Source organism: Rhinolophus sinicus, linkage group LG02 (genome assembly GCF_036562045.2).
Source record: "Rhinolophus sinicus isolate RSC01 linkage group LG02, ASM3656204v1, whole genome shotgun sequence".
Classification (NCBI taxonomy): Eukaryota; Metazoa; Chordata; class Mammalia; order Chiroptera; family Rhinolophidae; genus Rhinolophus; species Rhinolophus sinicus.
Genome location: NC_133752.1, coordinates 90,871,609 through 90,891,963, shown reverse-complemented (window position 1 = coordinate 90,891,963; position 20,355 = coordinate 90,871,609). Strand labels below are relative to the sequence as shown.

At 42.3% G+C, this 20,355-nt stretch overlaps 1 protein-coding gene across 2 annotated transcripts in view; it reads left to right on the top strand.

The window, feature by feature from the left end:
• The window catches only part of ST8SIA6 (ST8 alpha-N-acetyl-neuraminide alpha-2,8-sialyltransferase 6), a 119,777-nt gene that overhangs the window by 39,093 nt on the left and 60,329 nt on the right, over positions 1-20,355 (top strand). For both annotated transcript variants that reach the window (XM_019752067.2, XM_019752064.2), the window contains one exon: positions 16,698-16,787. In XM_019752067.2, coding sequence (XP_019607626.2) covers positions 16,698-16,787 — 90 coding nt within the window. The remainder of the gene's footprint in view (positions 1-16,697; positions 16,788-20,355) is intronic.

The following is a 20,355-nucleotide window of genomic DNA, read 5'->3' as shown; positions in this document are numbered from 1 at the left end:
CACCTTGACCTTGGACTTTTAGCCTCCAGAACTGTGAGAAAATGTTGTTTAAGCCGCCCAGTCTGTGGTATGTTGTTATGGCAGCCTCAGCAGACCAGAGGCCCAGAAGCCGAGAGGTTTTAGATATGGCAAAAGGCATATGAAAGTATTGCCCTCTGCGCGCCTCTGTTTTCTCCATAAAAGATGAGGTAAGGCCATCCACTGAAAGTGATTGTGGAGGTGGGGAGTGTGGAGGTTGGAGCAGAGAAGAAAGGGAGCAACAGTTTTGAGGAGCAGAATGAAATTTATTAAGGAAGCATAGTTTTCCCTAGTAAAACATAGGGTTGCCAGGCATCGTTCAATGCCCATTTGAACTTTGTAGTGCTGAATTTAGCGTGGAATTATTCAGCCTAGTTATGTGATTTTTTCTTCAGCACTATTTGGCTCTTCACAGGTAGGTTCAGGTGGCAGAGAATTGGCTTCATCTGGGTCTCTGGATTTGCAAGGCAAAGGGCAACAAACAGAGGAAAGAGGATTTTGAATGTTTCTGAGGACATGAGGTGGGGAAGGAGAGAAATGAAGGTGCAAGGTGTGTATTGGAGGGGAGTCTTGATGAGATTAAAGGATTATTACAGAGAAAATACTAGAGTAAGTGATCTGAACAAAGAATGTATTAAATTGACAGTAATACATTATATTTATTATATGAAAGTGGTGATAAAAGTGCTCACTTCACAGGATTCTTCCAAGGTCAAGTGAAAATACTTGGTCAACTGTAAGGTGAATTATCAACCTGGTAAACTAAAGTAATGCAGTAGATATATCTTGATTTTGGTAGAGCATCCCACTGGGGCTGTCACTCATGAGCTGGATTTATGAACGGCTGAATAATTGCAGCAAACGTGGTTGATTCTGCTTATTTTTAGGTCTGTGCCAACTCCCTTGGCAAAATGGTCAGTACTCCTGTGTCAGGCAATCCTGAAGTGAGAAGTTTCAGAAGGGAACACTGGATCAGTAAGGCTTTTATTTTTTTCCAGATGCCAGCAATGACTAGATGGAAAAGATGTCCAAGAACCATCATTTTTATTTCAGGAATCTTAAGCAAAAAGTTATAGGGACTCTGAAGAGAGATACTCAGTCTGTACTTTTTATATCTGGAACTGCTCAGGCAGAAAGAGAATGAGATAAGACTTGTCCGTTCTAAATTACATTCAATTGTATCTAATAAAGAGATTTGAAAGTTGAGAAAATAGATATTATTACTGGGAAAGAAATGGAAGAGTTGAGGGGGGAAAGAAAAACAATAATAAGTAGTTGAATTAGATGGAAGCATTCGTTGCCTAAGGAAAAACCCACAGCTGTAACAAAAATAATCATTCTGAATATTACATTTCTTGAATTAAAGAATGCATTCAGTTTTTGAGAGAATTGAAAAAAGAGGTGTGTGAGATAACAAAATGCTTGTACTGTGTGTGCCTTTATCTCAGCTTCTCCCTGCTTCTCTTATATTAATATGCACTTACATTGATTACAGACCCATTCCTGTAAAGTTCTTGTAGACAACATGCCTAAAAGACCTGTGTTATCAGGAAAATGCAGGTTAGACACCGAGGGGCACACTGGTGCAGCCATTGGGATGGACCGGTGGCGGGATGCCTCAGGTTCAAATTAAGGACTAAGAGCAAATTGGTCCTTTCTAGGGGTCCTCCGTGAGCTGGCCTTGTTAGGTCACACCTATTGTCTAACACTTAGTGCAAGGATGATGGCTCCTATGTGTTGGCTCCAGGATCCCATCTCGGTTCAAAATGTGGGACCTGCTTCCGAGTCAGAATCTCTACCTTAGGGGCTTTGATTGGATTCCTAATTTTTCTGAGCCCCAGTCAGGAGGGGCTGGGGCTGGTTTGGCTGGTGGTGGGTTGAGGGGATGGGGCAAGGCCAGCGGAGAGGCCAGCTGTGGGGGTGTGGGGGAGAGCAGGTGTTGTCCAGAGCAACAGGAGCCAAATGTCAGGGATGTGAGGATGGTCACAGTGATTGCTAATCATGGCCAAGAGCGATCCCCAAGGTGAAATCCAGGAAAGGCAAAAATGTCCAATGGGAATGGGGCTGGAAGTTGCGAGAGTAGGCGCAGGCATAGACTGGAGACGCTACGGGGCCCAAGGCTCAAAGTGACTGCAATTCTCAGACTAGACCAAAGTGGGGCGCTCTCTGGTTCTGCTAAAAGGTCGCCGGGTTGGCTATAAGGGCAGAAGGAACATTCCTTCATATTTATATTTTTAAAATGCAAATATGAGCTTATCCTTGTGGGTATATCAGATTGATTTAAAGGTCAAAAATGAAAATAGATGGTAAAACTACGTGTAGATGATAAATTATAGAGCTGTACGCTTGAAGCCTATATAATTTTACTAACCAATGTCACCCCAATAAATTTAATAACTTAAAAAAATGTGTAAAAATAAGAAGCAAATATGTTCATTGTGATCCATTAAAAACTCATTAGAACTCATTACCGTGTGTAAGCCTACTCACAAAGACTAGTTTTCAGATGAATAGGAAACTGGACTAGGAATTAGCTGAAGAGCAAGTGGGGATAGCCTCCAAGGGGAACCGCGCTTTGAAGGAGAACTTGAGAAGTCCTGGGAAAGACGTCCTGTTGTTGCAAAGGGACACAGTGCATCGGCTCAGCCGAGTATGAATGGAAGGCAGCAAACCTAAAAGAAAACATCCAAACGGCCCAGATCCACAACCAGAAGAAATAGCTCCGCTTTACCAAGATTGAGATTATTCCAAACTTTAAGTGAAACAATGGCAATCTGTGTTATCAGGTGGGAAATCGTGGCTACACAGATATGAGATTAATACACGTTAATGTAATCACGAGTTCAATTTTGTTGAGTAGGTTTATTGCTCCTGAGTTGCATGAAATGAGACTTGATTGACTGTACTGGTCAGAACCCAACACTACATGCGAGTGATTGTGTTTCTTCTTTTCAAGGATAATTATGTTGTGCTGTTTTCTTGTTGAATTTCATATGTAATTATACTGCTCCGTTTTGTGATGGATAGGTCTCTGAGGGCACTCTCATAACCCTTCCTAATTACAGTTTACCTAAGCACAGTAAATCTGGTTAGCCAATTGCCTTATACTTCCAATATTACTAAGGACATTTGGACAACATCATTTTAAATACAGTAAAATCTCAATTAAATAGAATGAACAGAAACCAGGTTCTTCTGGTTAATAGACTCTTATAATTAGCTGGGGGTTGATTGGAAGATTCTTTGGGTTCTAATTCTTCCTGTTGGATGTTTTATTTTTCCCCTAGAATTTTATTTTTCTGTTCAGTCTTATCAGCTCCAGAATCTATATTTCCCTGGATGAGTTATAATCTTGACGTGTACCTCACATTCAGTTATCATGTATTCATTCATCTATTTCCTTTCAAATTTATCAGGAGGCTACTAATAGATGAGAAAGAAGCAGTCATGTCAAGGACACACGTAGAAACAGTGTGACAGTGGATCAAGGGCGAATTCTGGAAGTTGCTTTTTGAACAGATTCTAGTTTATCGTTTTTTTCATCCTTGTCTTAGAAAACACGGGTCATAGAAAAAAGGTCGTGATTGATAGGGAGATTCTGAATAAAGTAGTTTCTGTCTTTGTATTTCAGAATTTTGAAAATCATCATTATCCTGTGACAGGGCCATTTGCCTCATTTCACATTTATGAAATTGCCACAGTAAGATGGGACGTTCCACTTGCTATCTTTATTTTATTATGACTTATTCTTTTTGATGTTTTATTGCATATCTAAGGTGCCCCCAATGTTGGGACATGATTTCTGAAACAAATTTTTGCACTGATTTTCATTCTGATGACACTAGTTTGACCTCCACAAGTACCCAAATAGCCTTGATAAGACATACAACCATCCACCAGTTTTGAATGTTAAGTCAGTAAATTAGGATTTTGCTCACTGCTCGCATGTGTTCAGTGACGACCTCTGGAGTGTTTATGTTTTTATAGTATATAATTTCCCTGGAGCTTCCATATTAATTAAGCAGCTTCTCCATGTTAGCACCCGGTGTTGGCACTAGTATTCATTGCTTCAATTTCCCCTTAATTTGATGATCAGAAACCATTATACCACCCTATCAGACCTTATTTTATAACTGTTGTTATGGTTCATTATACTTAAAATATTGAAGTATTTTAAAATTCTTAAGTGTTAGCCAGTGACTATATGGCTATCCCAATACCACCATAGAGTCTACATGCGATACAGATAAAAGTTATTTTCTCATTACAATTCCTATCTCAGAATTTACTTCCAAGTTTTACTGAAGAAATATTTAGTTGACAGAGAAATGTATTTATTTATTGGTTGGGAGAAAGACTTTTTTGGTTGGGATTGGATAGCTAATATGAACAAACATGGACTTTCACTGACATTTTAAAGACATTTCCAACTCGTGTCCATTGGCCTTTCCTTGGAAGAGGCTGGCATCCCTCAACTGTTCCCCAGTTTGCTTGAACAATGCCCACTGGAGGGCTGTGTTTGACGGGCCAAGTCGGGGTATTAGCAAAGATGGAGGCTATTGGTGTGTTCTTTGTAGTGGAGCTCTGGAGAGGATGAGCCCTGCCTCTGACTCAGAAAAGTGATTGTATTGAATGTTCTTGGGACCATGAATCTCATATTATTTCCTTTGTTGAGCTTTTCACCTGAAAATTAAAAAAAACAAAACAAGAACAGCAAACTCTTATTAGCGACATGGGAATTTAGCTCATTTGACTCTTGTAGTTTTTCAAATGGCTTCCTTGTTTTTCTCACAAATGCTTCTGGCCATAAGACAGTCCCCCATTTCTTGAAAGTCTTAACTCTAGACTATTATGAAAAAACCATCAGGGCAGAAGAACTTGATCCATGAGGCTTTTATGACTTTGTTACTCAAAATGGGATTCTCAGTACAGCAGGATTGAGATCATCTGGGAGCTTGTGAGAAATGCAGTATCTCAGGCCCCACCCAGATCTACTGAACCATAGTCTGCATTTTAGTAAATTTCCTAGGTGATTGATTCATGGGCCCATTAAGAAGCAGTTGGAGAAGCGCTGCTCCTGGAGGCATGCCACGACAATGACAACCGCTGTGAGGACCCCTGCTGAGTACTGCTTAAGTGGGCTCTCCGTTTAAGTCACTGTGCTGAGCGTTTTCATGCATTATCTCTTACAAACTTTGCACCACCACATCTGTCAAACAAATAGTATCATCTCTATCTTGCCATCTTGCACATGGAGCTGAAAGCATAGAGGGGTTAAATAACTTTCTTGGGGCTGAGCATCTAATTGTAGCAGAGCAGGGATCTGAACTATATATGGTCCACGTGCCACCAAAGTTTATCCTCTTGAACAGGGTAATCAGTTCATTCAATTCAGAAATGTTTTCAGCACTCTCATTCATGGTTTTAAAAGATCATTTTCATAAAATAGGTAAGGTCATGTCTCTCATACAGATATGGAAATGAACACTTTTTAAAGATTTTATTTAACTCGTCATTGAGGAAACTGGTAAGGTATTGCAACTAGTTCAAAGGAACGGACATGTATATATAGATCAGGACTATTGAGATGAATGTGAAAATGGAAGGAAACTAATTTTCCCACTGTGGGGGAGAGTTGTCTCTCCACTGGACATAATTCATTTGCATGCCTACAGACAAGAATTGTTTTGCATTGCTGTCAGCTAGCTACAGTTTATAGAATTGTAAAATAGCTCTGTTAAAGAAAAAAAAAGATTCATGACACTTATTAAATGGTAAGGCAGATTTTATTCAGTTCTATCCTGATAGGTATAGGGACCACTGCAGCAGTACAGTGGGGGAGAGAGATTGGGCTCAACTCTAAATACAACAAGGAAATGTGGGAATGTATAGCTAAGGAGCAGGGTGGGGGATGGTGTTATAAACACAAGATTCCACTCTATTCAATGATTCGTGAATCGGTCAGCATCCCATCTAGCAGATAGAAAGGAGCTTCAAAGAGCTCTGGAAAAGGACAGGCTTTTAAAGGCACAAAGGAGTGGGCCAAGGAAGTTTTCTAATAAAGAGTGAAAAAAGTGGGTTGTTTTAGGCTTAGGTCATTTTCCTGTGGGGAATACAAGGGGTCTGTCAGGCCGACTACCTCACTAGTGCTGACCAGGTAGTTCCCGATTGACTGGTTAAAGGTTAGAAGCTGAACCTGCGATCAGGTTAGGTAGTAAGTCTTGGTTTGCTTAGCACAAGTGACTCCATTTTGGGTCTGCTGCTTTTTTATCAAGGGAAAATTACTAAGAGCCAGCTTCAAGTGTAAGAAGGGATTCTAGCTAAACTGGCTTGAGAGGATTCTTTTTTTTTTTTCTTCTTAATTTATTGGGGTGACAGTTGTTAGTAAAATTACATAGATTTCAGGTGTACAGTTCTGTAATACATCATCTACATATCACATTGTGTGTTCACCACCCAGAGTCAGTTCTCCTTCCATCACCATATATTTGATCCCCCTTACCCTCATCTCCCACCCCCCACCCCCCTTACCCTGTGGTAACCACTAAACTATTGTCTGTGTCTATGAGAGGATTCTTGCTGAAGGAAGGCCAGGGTGATCAGATTTCTCCTGGGGATTCATGGGGAATGGGGAATTTGGTCAATATCGAGAGTGATCACATGTGGAGGAAGAAGAATTATAGCGAAATTGACCCAGCAAGAGGCTTGCTAACATTGGGTTCTTTGGGACATGCCCAAGGATTGGGCCTAGTTGAAAAGAGCAGAGAGAAGCCTGACTAGATTTTGGTCAAGGAGAGAATCTTTGTCAGCTCCTATTGGCTCAGAATCAAGCAACCTGGATGGGGTGGGGGTATAGACAATAAATAGCTTTCCATTGAAGGACAAATTTTGTCTCTGTAAGGGGAGGTAGAATAGCATAGTGATTAAGAACACAGAAACACCACGTCTGGGGTCAGACTCCACTCCAGTTCTAATGAACAGGGTGACTTAGCTGTGTTCTTTAATCTTCCAGTGCCCTTGTTTTCTCATCTATAAAATGGACACAGTGCCTACCCTGTCTATTCATTGCGAGAAGTAAATAATATGATCCCTGTATGAGGTGTTTAAAACAGTACCTGACACCTAATGACCTTCCAACAGATGTTGTAATTACGATCTTCATGCATAACCAGGAGGGTAGATAAGAATTTTTGCATCAAGGAATGTGGATATTAGTATTAAAAATATACTTAGTTTATCCCAGGTTTTTAAGTTCAAAGCACCTTAAGGAGAGCTCAAAATAATCTTGGCTGTATACAGTAAGAAAGGATTGTTAGATGGATGGACCTAGAGAACATTATGTTAAGTGAAATAAATTAGACAGAGAAAGACAAATACCATGTGATCTCACTTATATGCGGAATCTAAAGAAAAGAATAAGTGAATGAACTAATCAGAGACAGTTTGGAGACATAGAGGAAAACCTGAGGGTTGCTAGATGGGCGGGGGGGTGGGGATAAGGGGGAAAGTGAGGGGTTTAGAAAATAGTCGGTAACCACAAGATGGCCACGGGGTTTTCAAAATTAATTTGGGGAACGTAATCAATAATGTGAAGATTTTGTAGGGTATCCGATGGACACGTGTCCCATGTGGGAGACCACCTCAGGGATGATGTAGATGCCTGATCTCTGCACTGTACACCTGAAGCTGAACAATAATGAATGCCAACTATAATTTTATATATATATATATATATATATATATACATGTATGTATATGGTTACAGGAAGTGGAATACAGCATTAGGAATAGAGACAGTGGAAATGTAATGGCTGTATGTGATGTCAGAGGGATAGTGGGTGGGGGAAGGGGGGATCACACAGTGTGCGGGATATAAATGATAAACATCTAAGTATTGCTTTGTCTTGTGCACCTGAAACTAATAATAATAATAATAAAAAAAAAAGAAAAAAGAAAAAAGAAAAAAAAAAGAAAAAGAAAGGCTTGTTGGAAGTGGGTTGAAAAAGACATAGAAACACTGCACTATAGATGAATTCTACCCTAACTCTACACTTCTGACATTGTCTTGAGCCCCCAAGGGTCTCACACTTAAGGACCAGTGATATGTGACATAGGTGCTCTAATGATTGTCACTTGTTTCCTTCCACTTGTTCCCAATTTGCTCCTTTTAAAATTTTATCTCTACTTTGCTAAAGATTCAATTTCCTGTGTAGGATCCTACTCTTGCCCACCTGGGCTTGAAGTTTTAACGTGTCTCCACATCATACTTGTCCTTTTGGTAACCCTCACTTCAGCCGTCTCAAGTAGTCAGTGCTTCGTCTCTGCCCCAAAGGACTCACACCAAAGCCAGGCTCCCTTGGAGCAAGCAGTGGAGGAGTGGAGGAGACGGGAATTCAGAAAAAGTGGAGTCTACTAGGTTCGTGACTATGGATCCTTCCTTTAACGTTATCATGATGGACAGTGATACTGTTAATAGTTTATGGAAAATTTTGTGCTTCAATGGATAAGTTTGCGTTGTTCAGATCACACCTCTGAGTAATGTAGTTCTGATCCTTTGGAAGCAATATTACAATTCTGTAAGCTGTGATTAACTCAGATAAACGCAAAATGATTCTTCTCTATAAATATGCCAATTATGTCCTATCTGGTGGAGGTCCAATTGACTTCCCTTCCCCTCCACCAGTTTTGCCTCCATTTGTATATTCATCTCAATATTCCTAATCTATAAGTGTGTCTGTGCTTTGATTTCTCCTGGTTCCCTCATTATGAATAACACGTGTTCATTTTCTATCTGTATGAGATTTATGATTTTACATTTTTGAAAACTATCTTTCAACAATGGGACAGGGGCTGGAATACTTATGGTAACTAATTTAGTAGTAGAGAGCTAGCTAATTATTCTTTATCATGGGTAACCAAAGGCAGGTAAAAGTTAAGAGAAAGCCAAATTAACAGAGATTATGTTCAGAAACTTTTACAATTTTAGTTGACTGCAGTGTTCATGTATAAAAAGGGAAGTTCTATGTAGTCATTTTATAAGCAGTTCCTGTATTTTGAATTAAATGACCTCCCCCAAAACACAGATTCATGGTTTCTTGAAATGAATATCATTACAGAAAATAGCCAGCATACATTCTGCAAACTCAGCATAGTAAACATGTGTTTATGATGGTGGACAATTAACTTTGCTAACTTGTTGCAGTAATGTTACTAACCCTTTTTGATATCAGAGGGATTATTCATTATGAATTTGTACCAACTGGGCAAACAGTTAACCAAATTTACTATTTGGAAGTGATAAAAAGGCTGAGTGAAAAAGTTAGATGACCAGAGCTTTTCGCCAACAATTCATGGCTCTTGCATCATGACAATGCACCAGCTCACATGGCACTGTCTGTGAGGGAGTTTTTAGCCAGTAAACAAATAACTGTATTGGAACACCCTCCTTACTCACCTGATCTGGCCCCCAATGACTTCTTCCTTTATCCGAAGATAAAGGAAATATTGAAAGGAAGACATTTTAGTGACATTCAGGACATCAAGGGTAATATGATGACAGCTCAGATGGCACTTCCAGAAAAAGAGTTCCAAAATTTCTCTGAAGAGTGCACTAGGCACTGGCATTGGTGCATAACTTCCCAAGAGGAGTACTTTGAAGGTGACCATAGTGATATTCAGCAGTGAGGTATGTAGCACTTTTTCTAGGATGAGTTCAAGAACTTAATTGTTGGACCTCATACTTGTCTGTCCTCCTCACTGGGCTCTCTGTTCCAAGGCAGCAAGGACACTATCTTGTTCACTGTCCCATCTCCAGCTGCCACCATTCTCAGTGGCACATGGTAGGGACTCCATTGATGCCTGGTGAATGACTGAACAAAGAGGCAGGCCAGGGTTCCCCTCATCTCTGTAGGCACCAAGACTTGGTTGTGTCAGTTCCTGTGAACTATTGGTATTTCAAAGACAGACGTTTGTTAACCAAGCTCATAGGAGGGTGATTTATAAACCAGAATATTAATTTGTCAATTAAAGAGAGTAATCAAACTATATGCAGTGGGCGGGATGTGCGCCATTCTCTCTCAGGAAAACTATATGGTGGTGGGGTGGGAGTAGCAAATTATAATCAGAAGTTTGCTTGATGAGCTTGAAGTCAGAGCACAGGTGGCCACTCTTGTCTGTTGTAGTTACACCTCTCTGCAGGGGGTTTCTCCTGCTGGTCAGCATGGACTTCTGGCTCATCAGCTCCTGTTTCCAGGAATGGGGAAGGAGTGGGAGAAGTATTATGGATGAATTCTTAGTCTTTGGGCTTTCCATTGTTAGGCTGCATTCTCCATCTGTTAAGAAATGCTTTCTTCAGAGAGAGTAAAATTGATTCGGTTTTGAGCTTGTTTTTTGAGCTTCACAATCTAGTTTTGCCCCCATTTTGGCCTCTGTAAATAGAATTTCGATGTTCTTGAAACTCCTTAGTCACCTACAGGCGGAATATTTGGGGGATGTTTTACTTGTCCAAGAGACTGTTTGCATGATTGCACTAATTAAATGTCATGCTCAGAATGTGACATAAACTCTGTTTAGAGGTCCTTGTGGATGCCCACTAAGTACTGATGACATTATTTTGTAGGGATCGAATCACTTGGGTTTTTTTGTTTTTGTTTTTGCATTATCAAAGTCTTTATTTTTATTACTTTTTCAGGAGCCATTGTAATCTCTAAGCTTCTTGCTATTCTGTGAAATGTTGCCAGGTGGTTTTGTAAAGTGATCACTTTTAACTCAAGACTGACCTATAAAGATGAAATTTCTAAAAAGCAGATCAGCCACACAGATAATAATGATAGCAGAAATGCTTGTTTTTGTGTATCTTTTTCCCCCCAATCTTATTAAAGATTTTTTTTCCCCCTCTAACAGATTGAAGCGATGAAAATGTGCCCGGAGGCTTGGTTGCCAGTACCAAACAAATTCTATAATTAAATAATGGAAGCAGTCAGAATCCATAATATGACTTGCAAGGAATGGAGAAAGAGGAATTCGTACCATTTAATGGTTAGCAAACTGTCGGTAAAAGATGAGGCATGGTCAGGGGCTCTGTATGTCCAGCTCAGGGGTGTGGAGCGTGTCCTGAGGCGAATGGGAATCACGGAAGGTCTTGGAGCGGGGAAATGACATGATGCAGTGTGCACATGTGGCCACTCACCTCGGGGGCAGTGAGGATGGAGCATCAGGGAGAAGAGGTTGGTTGAGCTGTTGAGAGAAACAGGCAGGCCGAGAAGACCAGAGACCTGGAGAAAGTCCTGGGGAATGCTGTAACTGAATGCAAACCAGTTGCTTGAAAGTAACAGGCAGATGAAGAACCATGGGAGACATGGGAGACACCAACACTTAGGGATTGATCCAAGAAGGAACCTGCAAAAAGACCCTGATGGGCAGTCAGAGGTAGAAGAACAAAGAGAGAAGATGGTGATGGGAACAGGTGCGAGTGAGTGGTCAGTGGTTCAAATACTTCTGGGGGGTAAAGGAAGAGGACGGAAATACCTGCTGAATTTGGAGATGCTTTCTAAGAATGGTTTAGTGGGGTCATAGAAAAGGAAAGGGACAGTAGTGGGTTACAGTTTGAAGGAGGAGCGAGGTATTAGGTAGAGGAGAATAGCGGAATGAGTTATTTGGTTTGGTTTTGACTTTGAGATGGTAGAGAATTGAGCATGAGAAGGAGAAGACAGTGAAAGGAAAGGGGTGAAGATTCAGTAAAGAGAAAATGGAGAGATGGGCCTGGATCTTAGAGGAGATGGGGAAGGATGGGATGACAGGTGGCTTATCCTTTTGTAAGAGGGAGATACTTCTTTCTCTGAGATGGAAAGCGGGAATGGCTTATAGCTAAACATCAGTTCGCATCAGGCCGCCTCATTATTTTTCTGAAATAGGAAGCATGATTAAATAAGTGAGGAAGGCACAGGATGGTGAAGACAGCAGAACAGTGAACATGTACAATAGCTACTGAGGGAGATGGAAGACGGAGGTCGCTGGTGCCATGTAATAGAATTGTCAAGGTGGATAAGAGGCCAAACACATTGGACACCAACCCACCCACTGTGTGATTTTCCCCCCACCCCCAGCAGTTCTAGGGGAAGGGGTTAGATATAAGAATGTATTATTCCAGGGGCTCTATTGCTCCATTACTGCAGATTTGCCAGCTGAGTGTGACAAAATATCAAGGGAGCTGGGAATTTAGAGTGTTGGCAAGATGTTGCGAATGCTACAAATGGGCAGACAAGCAATCCCACATAGCGACAAGTGGGCAGAGATTGTGATCTTGTAATGCAGTGATTAAAGAGGCATCGGTGGCACAGTTAGAATCATCTCAGCAGTCTGGTCTGGGAGACGTCAAGTGTGAGCTTGGTCCACTGAGTTCTCGTCGGTCCCCAGGAGGGTGGCCACTGTTCTTTCTGTGACTTGTCTTGGCATACTCTCAACTCTCATGTGTGGACTGATCCTTTTCTCTTCTCTAGCTAATTCTGGTAAGAAGTTCTTACAAAGGGTTTTCACCAGAAAATTGAAATTAAAAACAAACAAACAAAAGTATCAGAGAGTTGACAGAAACAGAATTCTTATTTTTGCCCAAGAGTCTGGCCCCAGGGATTTTGGTCTTATCACTTACCTGGCAACCTTCCTGATGCTTCTGCTTTTTCTCACCCAAGACCCAAGCGCTCAGACTGCCAGCTTGCATTAGTTTTAGGGCGGGGTCCCTGTCCATTTACATCCTGGACTTGTTCTACCGGAAGGTGAGTTCCCTGGCAGCGGGCCATGGTGTGCTTCACCTCCAGAGCTTCCTCAGTCATTTCAAGTTCTCCTTGACAGCCAGTCCTTTTCAACCTGATCCACAGTCATGTTCAGGGGATGACAGTCCACCCACACTCATCTCGCAGTAATCTCTTCTTCTGCCAGGTGTCCAGGTCTTTGCAATTCCTACTCTCATCTCGGTCAATTTCTCTCTGTCTTCTCTGACTTGTCTGAAAGATGTCCCCAAATTAGAAGTGAAGGAGGAGTTGATCTAATGTCTTTATCTACAGAGGATACCAGCTTCTCAAACAGGATCTGTCCATATGTCTTGTCTTCTCTCAACTGAGAACTGAGGTTTCTTATTTTCTTCTTTCCAGTAACTCCGTTGTGTTCCTCGTCATGAGCTCAGATGGAAGGAACAGCCATTTCTCACTTATTCACATGGCAGAGACGAGTGATCATCTAATCTAACTGGGCGATCTAGCCTTCTCCTTGGAAGGTCTAACACCCACCTTCCCCTCCCCAGGGACTCCTGGCATCGCTTACATGTCAGGTCCTCAAGCATTTTAAAACATGGCAGTTATACTGTTAATCTGTAATTTTGTCACTGAATATCAAATATTGTGAAAAACAGCATGAACTGGGAGATTTGTCTAAGGGGGCAGTGAGAAGGGTCTTACATTGGTCAGATACCTAATATAGACAGATGTTGGAAGTTTGTGGATTTTGCATTCTACATTTTCCTAGGAAGGTTTTAATGACAATAGGTAAAAAGAAAACTATGAAGACTCTTTGGATGAAAAGGGGACGGGAGAGAAACAGAAAGCAAAGGGACCGCAAGGAGCTGCCCTTTCTCTTGCTTTCTGTGGGGACTTTCTGTGGGAGCGCGTTCTGACCGCTGTGGTTGCAGCAATGACTTGAGGAGAGAATGCAGTGTGCATTTAGGAGAGTAAGAACACAGCATTTATTTAGTGATGTCTGTGTGCCAGGTGTTCTTACACACATCTCGTGTAATCTCACGTTTTAGTCCCTCTGGGCTTCTGTAACAGATTACTAGAGACTGGGCGGCTTATAAACAACAGAAATTTATCTCACTCCATTCTGAAGGCTGGAAAATCCAGGGTCCTACCAGCTGCAGATCTGGCGTCTGGTGAGGTCCCGATTCCTCATAGACGGCCATCTTTTCACTGTAACCTCACAGGCTCCAGGGGCCAATGACTCATGATGATTTTATAAGGGCACTAATCCCATTCTTGAGGGCTCCCCCTTCATGATCTCCTCACCTCCCAAAGACTCCACCTCTTAATATCATCACCTTGGGGGTTAGGATGTCAACAAATGAATTTAGGGACACAAACATTCAACCTACAGCATACCTATCCTTAAGTTCAAAGACCAAGGTCAGAGAGCGGATCCCAGATTCAAAGTCTGGTCCCACTGACACCTAAGACTCTGGTTTTTCCTATGACTTCATTCTCTCATTCCCACTTTGCCCCAGACGCTCTCATTTGCTTTCTCCATGGATCTTCTGTGATTTTCAGTTGGGCAAAACTGTTCTGACTTTTTATTAACAAAGATACTATCTGATTTAAGGGAAGTTATAGGACACTGAATCCTATGGGGACCTGCTTGTCACAGGATTACAATTCAATATCACAAAGCCATCATAATTCAAAGCACTGCTGGCTTTGTAATTCACTTCATTAACGGTGCTGCCTGAATACAATACACAGTCAATTAGAAATAAACAAATCCTTGGAAAGGACAGTAATACATTCAGGAAGCAAAGAAGGTGAACCATGTAGACAGAAGGAGGAGAAAGGAGGAAGGCAGTGGGGGAGGGGGAGAAACACCATATCAGGATTTTATAAGCCCATAAGTACTCTGTGCGCCGTGCTTTTAGAACACATTTCTGAGAAATATTGGATAATTAATTATGAATCTCTTGTTTAGACCTTCACCTGTACAGCTGTCACTCCCTCACCTCCTATATCCAATTTATTTTGAAGTCCTGTCAGTCTTATCTCCAGAATATGTCTCAGATCTGTCAGCTCCTCTTCAGGCTGATGGACAGTGTTGTGCCATCTTCCAGGGCACTTGTGTATCCCAGTGTCCTCTCTTTCTGGACACTCGGGGTGCTGGTTCTTTTCTGACTGCCACTTTGCAATCAGGTTGGGCATGTGACGTGTCCTGGCTGGGCGAGAGCATTCCGAAGCAGGGGAGACCTGCCAGCGCATTCTTCTGCCACAGTAGTCCTGGGAGCATATTGTGGCAAGGAAGGCACCCCAAGACTGAAGCAGTCTGGATCCCTAAACTGTGTGGAGCTGCTTTAAAAAGCTACCCAGACATGCAGTGGGCATTTCAGGAACAACAAACAAAGTTTTGTTATGTAAAGCAACTGTGTGCGTGTTGTTTGTTATGACATCATAACGTGTTCTATCCTAACTAGTAAAACAAGTTGCCCTCATCTCTCTCCAGGAGCCCTACAGGAGCCTCCTAACTTTCCCACCTTGTCTGTAGTCCCGATTCTCCTCATTTCATATCTCTGCATAGTGAACCTCTTAAAACATACATTGGGTCATATCGCTCCCCTGCCTCAACACGATTGCTTCCCCTTCTTATTTGGATAAATTCTAAACCTAGTGGACAAGACTTGTGTACTCTGGCCCCTACCTACTACTCCAAACACCTTTTCAGCTTTGAGCCTTGAACACCACCTGCCTTCTTTCAGTTCCTCAAACATTCTGGGCTCCTCCCCATTGTGGGGCCTTCGCATATACCTTTCCCTCTGCCTGGAATGTTCCCCCCACTTCCAAAGTTCATGTAGCTCACTTGGATTACCCTTGAGCTCTCCATCAAAATGACACTGTTTCAAAGGCCCCCTCAGCGTGCAGGCGTCTCCCCAGTACACTCCTCCATGGCACCACTGCTGTGTTAAGGATCCTAACCGCAGTTCGTACTTCTATGTTCATTTGCATGTCTGTGTGTGCGTGTGATAAACATCTTTCTCCCTAACCAGACGGCAAGCTCCATTAAGGAAAGAGGCCATGTCTGTTTTCTCCACCTCCATATCCTAAGCATCCTGTGCCGGCCCCCAACCCATATTAGGTCCTTGTCAGCAACTACCTTCAGGATGGTTAAATAAATATATTGACAGCAGTTGGCACAGTTTTGAAGTCTGAGGAAAGTGATAGTTGACATTTTTTGAGCATTTACTATGTCAGGCATGGTACGAAGTGCTTTACATTGTTTTCTATGTCATGTGTGTATCATGACAATAACACTATAAGGGAGGGGTAGAGATGCAGACAGCGATGCCTGCAGTGGTTAAATACTGTGCATGTATCTGTGAGGCTCCTCAGGCAGCCCGACTCCATAACCCGTTTCCTTAAATTGCTTTTTGATTGGGTTTTGTTCCAACTCTAATTTTCCAGGTTCATGAACAATAGCAACAGACCCTTATATCACCGCTATATAATGATCAAAGGCCAGCTTTACCGTGCGTTATTTTTGGAGAGCACTACTGATCTCCTATGTCTGCATGCTTCCCACCAGAGATGGCATCTTTTAAATATAAAGCCTACTTATACATACAATGACTAAAACCATTCAATAAATTGCTTATTGTACATACTAACCTCAAAATATGAAAAGCTGAAAGTATAAAGCCTTCCAGAGGGAGTTGTTTTCTGTTTGACTTTATCATGGAACTTTTTTTTTTTTTTTTTAATTTAGACCCATCAGCGGTGAAAAATATCAATTTTCTTTTCCATGGAGAAATCTGATAATGGAACAAAAATCAGACTCCATTTGAGCACACTTTATCGATGAAATGTGATTTTTTGTTACTAATATCTTATAAACTCTCATTATAAATCAATCATTGTAAAAAAATCTGTTTCGTGAAACAGCACCTACCTGGATGAGAACTCATTCCGACTGACAGAGAGATGCTCCAATCTGCAAGACGGTTTTCGGACATTATCGAATAAGACCAAAAAGTAAGTTCTACTCTTCATGTTTAATTTAATTTTAAAATAAGTGTTTTGCATTTAAAATGTTTTACAGCATCTTTACAAACATTTGGGAAATAAGGCCGTGTTCATGCTCAGGCTTGACCTTGGGCTTGGAGGAGTGTGGGGACAGAGTCCCAGAGAGCAGTTTCCAGGCTCTCGGCCTCACGTGGAAAGGTGCTGGCTCAGGTAAGTAGATAGCCATCAGCTATAACTAATTAGCCATTGGCCACTGATATAACTGCTGTGGCTAAGCTAGTAAGCGCAGATTGCAGTTAGCAAGTGAGATTGGTTGGTAGAGATGTGGACGGCGTATTGCAGATAGTGTGGCTCCTGCTTCCTCTGTCTCAACCAGCCGCCACCAAGAATATAGTGGTATGACTCCCCTATCTATGGCTCTGTGGGTGTTCCTTTTTGGCCTCACCATATCCTGCGTTCTTATGTGGGGAACAGGACCAGAGACCCCGCGTGACACCCTGCTTGACAAGGAGCTCCCGTGGGTAAGGAGGACGGATGAGGGGCCGAACAGTGCAGACCACTGTCGGACCCCCCACGGACCAGCCAGCAGTGGGGACTTGCTATCCTACCCTTGGGTTCATATTCACTGGAAACTCTGCGTAGATTTGCTGGCTTACCTTTTATAGGTCCTCAGTCTTTAAGCATTCTGGACCTGATTTTAGAAAAATGAACACTTGCACAGAATTGTCACAATCCCAGAAGGGTTAACGCACTTACTCCCAGTCCCAGCTGTGGCTCACTCCCACTTACCCACACCTGCTTACAATGCTGTATTTTAGAAAGTTCATGATACCATCTTGTCCAAACTGGGGAGAAGGAGATCTAAAAAGCTCCAAAAGCTTCAGACACAGAAGGAGGCACAGGCAGCCTGAGAGTCTGATGGCAGAGGCACTGCTTTGCGTGTATCTGAAAGGAGGACCGTCTGACAGCACTGGCCAAGGGCGTGCCTGTAGGGCAGGGGCTTTGCTTACTTACGCCTGTAATCTCCCGCAAAGGAACGAATCTGAGTTGCATTTTGCTGTGCATTTGTCTTACAAAGTTGGAAGATTGTTCAGGTAAGAGGGATACAGCAGAGTTCCTTATGCCAGTGTCATGCAAGGGACAGCCAGTGACCTTCCTTCCTCCATATTTTTATGTTTTTCTCTTTCTCTACCTAAAAATCAATCTCTCTCTCTCTCTCTCTCTCTCTCTCTCTCTCTCTCTCTCTCTCTCTCTCTCACACACACACACACACACATACACGTCTTCCTCTTTCAATTTTAAATACAGCGTTTGCAGGAGGAAGGAGTTCAGGTGGCTGCCTAAAATCCATTCACTCCCTTCTTGGGGGGTGTGGGAGGTTGTCCTGGGGGAAAAGAAACCAAGGCAGGCAACCTGCTCTGATCTGTTTTTAACTGCACCTCTAGGTTATAGACTAATGCTATTTGCTGCGAGGAAGAGACATTATCCATTGAAAGCCCCTAGCAGGCTGCTCCCTGGTGAAGTATTACTTATAGTAAATGGGACCCAGGATCTTTGAGGCAGGTCTCCTTGGAGAGTAGAAGCCAGGCCATGCAACTTTCTGGGTATGTTTCATAGTTTAAATGCTCCTGCTGTGCAGGGAACCCCATGGACCTTACTTTGAAACCTCACTCACTGTTCCGGGCTCAAGGTGCGTGTCTGGTGTGGAAAGACAGACCAGTGAGAGCAGCCCTCATGTCCCTGATTTGAGTTCATCTTGGCTCATAACCCAGTCCTGTATGTCAGCTCAGTTTATTACAAAAGGATAGCCCTGTTCAAATGTTTATTTTCTTTTCCTTGAATTCCAACTGATGGGACCAGGCTTCCTAGAGAAATCCACTGAGCTGAGAACCTTCCCATTTGCTGCACCTGACCTGCAGGTCCCTTCTCACTACAGTTCAGCCTGTCTTTCTTTGCTCTGGGAAGCCAACCTGTAAGGACTTCATCTCTAGGCTCCTTGCTCCTTGGTCATCTGGTTTTGTTTGGATTTGACCCAGAGGGGAGCACTAGAAATTGATCAGAAAGAGGGAGGAAGGGAAAGAAACTGTTTTCTTGTGGTGGTATGCAGGTTAGTTACATCCTGAGTGAAGGCCAAGACTTTTGTTAGGGCTCTGCTGGTCCCCTCCCCACCCTTCCCTTGCACTTTTCAGCTTAGAGCTAAGCTGTAAGTTGTCCCGTAATATTGTATTTGGATTTCCCTACATTTGGCCCAGGACTTTAGGAAAAGTGCCTTCTTTGAACTTCCCTTAAATGACACAGTGTGGGCGGGCCGTCATTCCTGCCAGGACTCTCGCTTACTGTAGAAAGGCTAGAATGAACACACAAATGCGCCTCTTCTGAAACAATAAATTCGTTGAATTTTGGGGTGGACTTAAAGTAGCTCCTGTATTATACGTGGCACTACACATGTTTTGATTGTGTTGGAGCCATTGTTTTGTTTGTTGGGCTATTTCTGAAACTTTTGCTGAGGGACTCGAGTTCCAGACCTCCTGCAGCCCCCTCCATGCATCCAATAAATGGCTCGAGACCTCATGATAAGTAGAACTTGGGAAAACTGGTCCTTGCTTCACTATCCCCTGTGACAAGCCAGTTGTTCTTCTTGCTCAACATCTGCATCCATGTGTGGAAGTTGCCTTTGACTCCGCTCAACTCTCTTCCTCATAAGAACTATTTTTGCTCCCCAGAGCGATAAAAGCCCTGAACGTGAGTGTGATCTATGGCTGTGCATTGGAACAAAGCACTTGAGTCAGCATGGGGGCAAATTCTTTCATGATGAAAGGTATTCTTTTTCGAGCAGAGAATTTCACAACTCTTTTATGTGCATCAACAAAAATGGTTAACTGCGGTATGCTAATGAGAATGCCTGGGCATATGCTCTCATGTTTGCTCTTTCTCTTTTTTTCTGTGGTTTTGTATTTGGTGCTGAGACCTTTTCGTGGCTGTTCTGTAGGGGGACGCCTTTCCTTTATGCACACAATTTTCAGCTAGCTTATGTAATTAGCCTGCATTGGTATTCTGTTCGGCAAAGGTCTAGAGAGAGCAGGCATGGATTGCCCATTGTTGTGAAAGTGTTATTTTGCACACAGGAGACTAATTTTTTCAGTCGTATTGTCTATTGTCAGAAATGGTGCATAATGCGACCAGTGCTATTACAGACATACAGGAGACAATCAGGAAAGCTATTCAGGGTGTGGTGATAAAAAGTAATTTCATTTTCTTAGAAATAATTATTTAGCTCTATTTTTGTCACGGTCTATTGAAGTCTTAGAATTTTCTCTTTCTTCAGCCAATTTGTCCCTTTCGGGCTGCTGAAATAGAATTTAGGAAGATGGAGTTGTAGTGGGAGGGAAACAGTGCTTTTTCTCCACTGGTCTTGACTGTATTTTTGAATAAAGGAAAATTAAACAGTTGCCTTTCTGAGGACCAGTGGGATAGGATGCTATGTAGGGTAAGTCTTTATTCTCTGTTTAAGACTATGAACTCCAAAGAGCTTATTCATGGTTCTATCCTGGGTGCCTATTACACATAACAGTAGTAG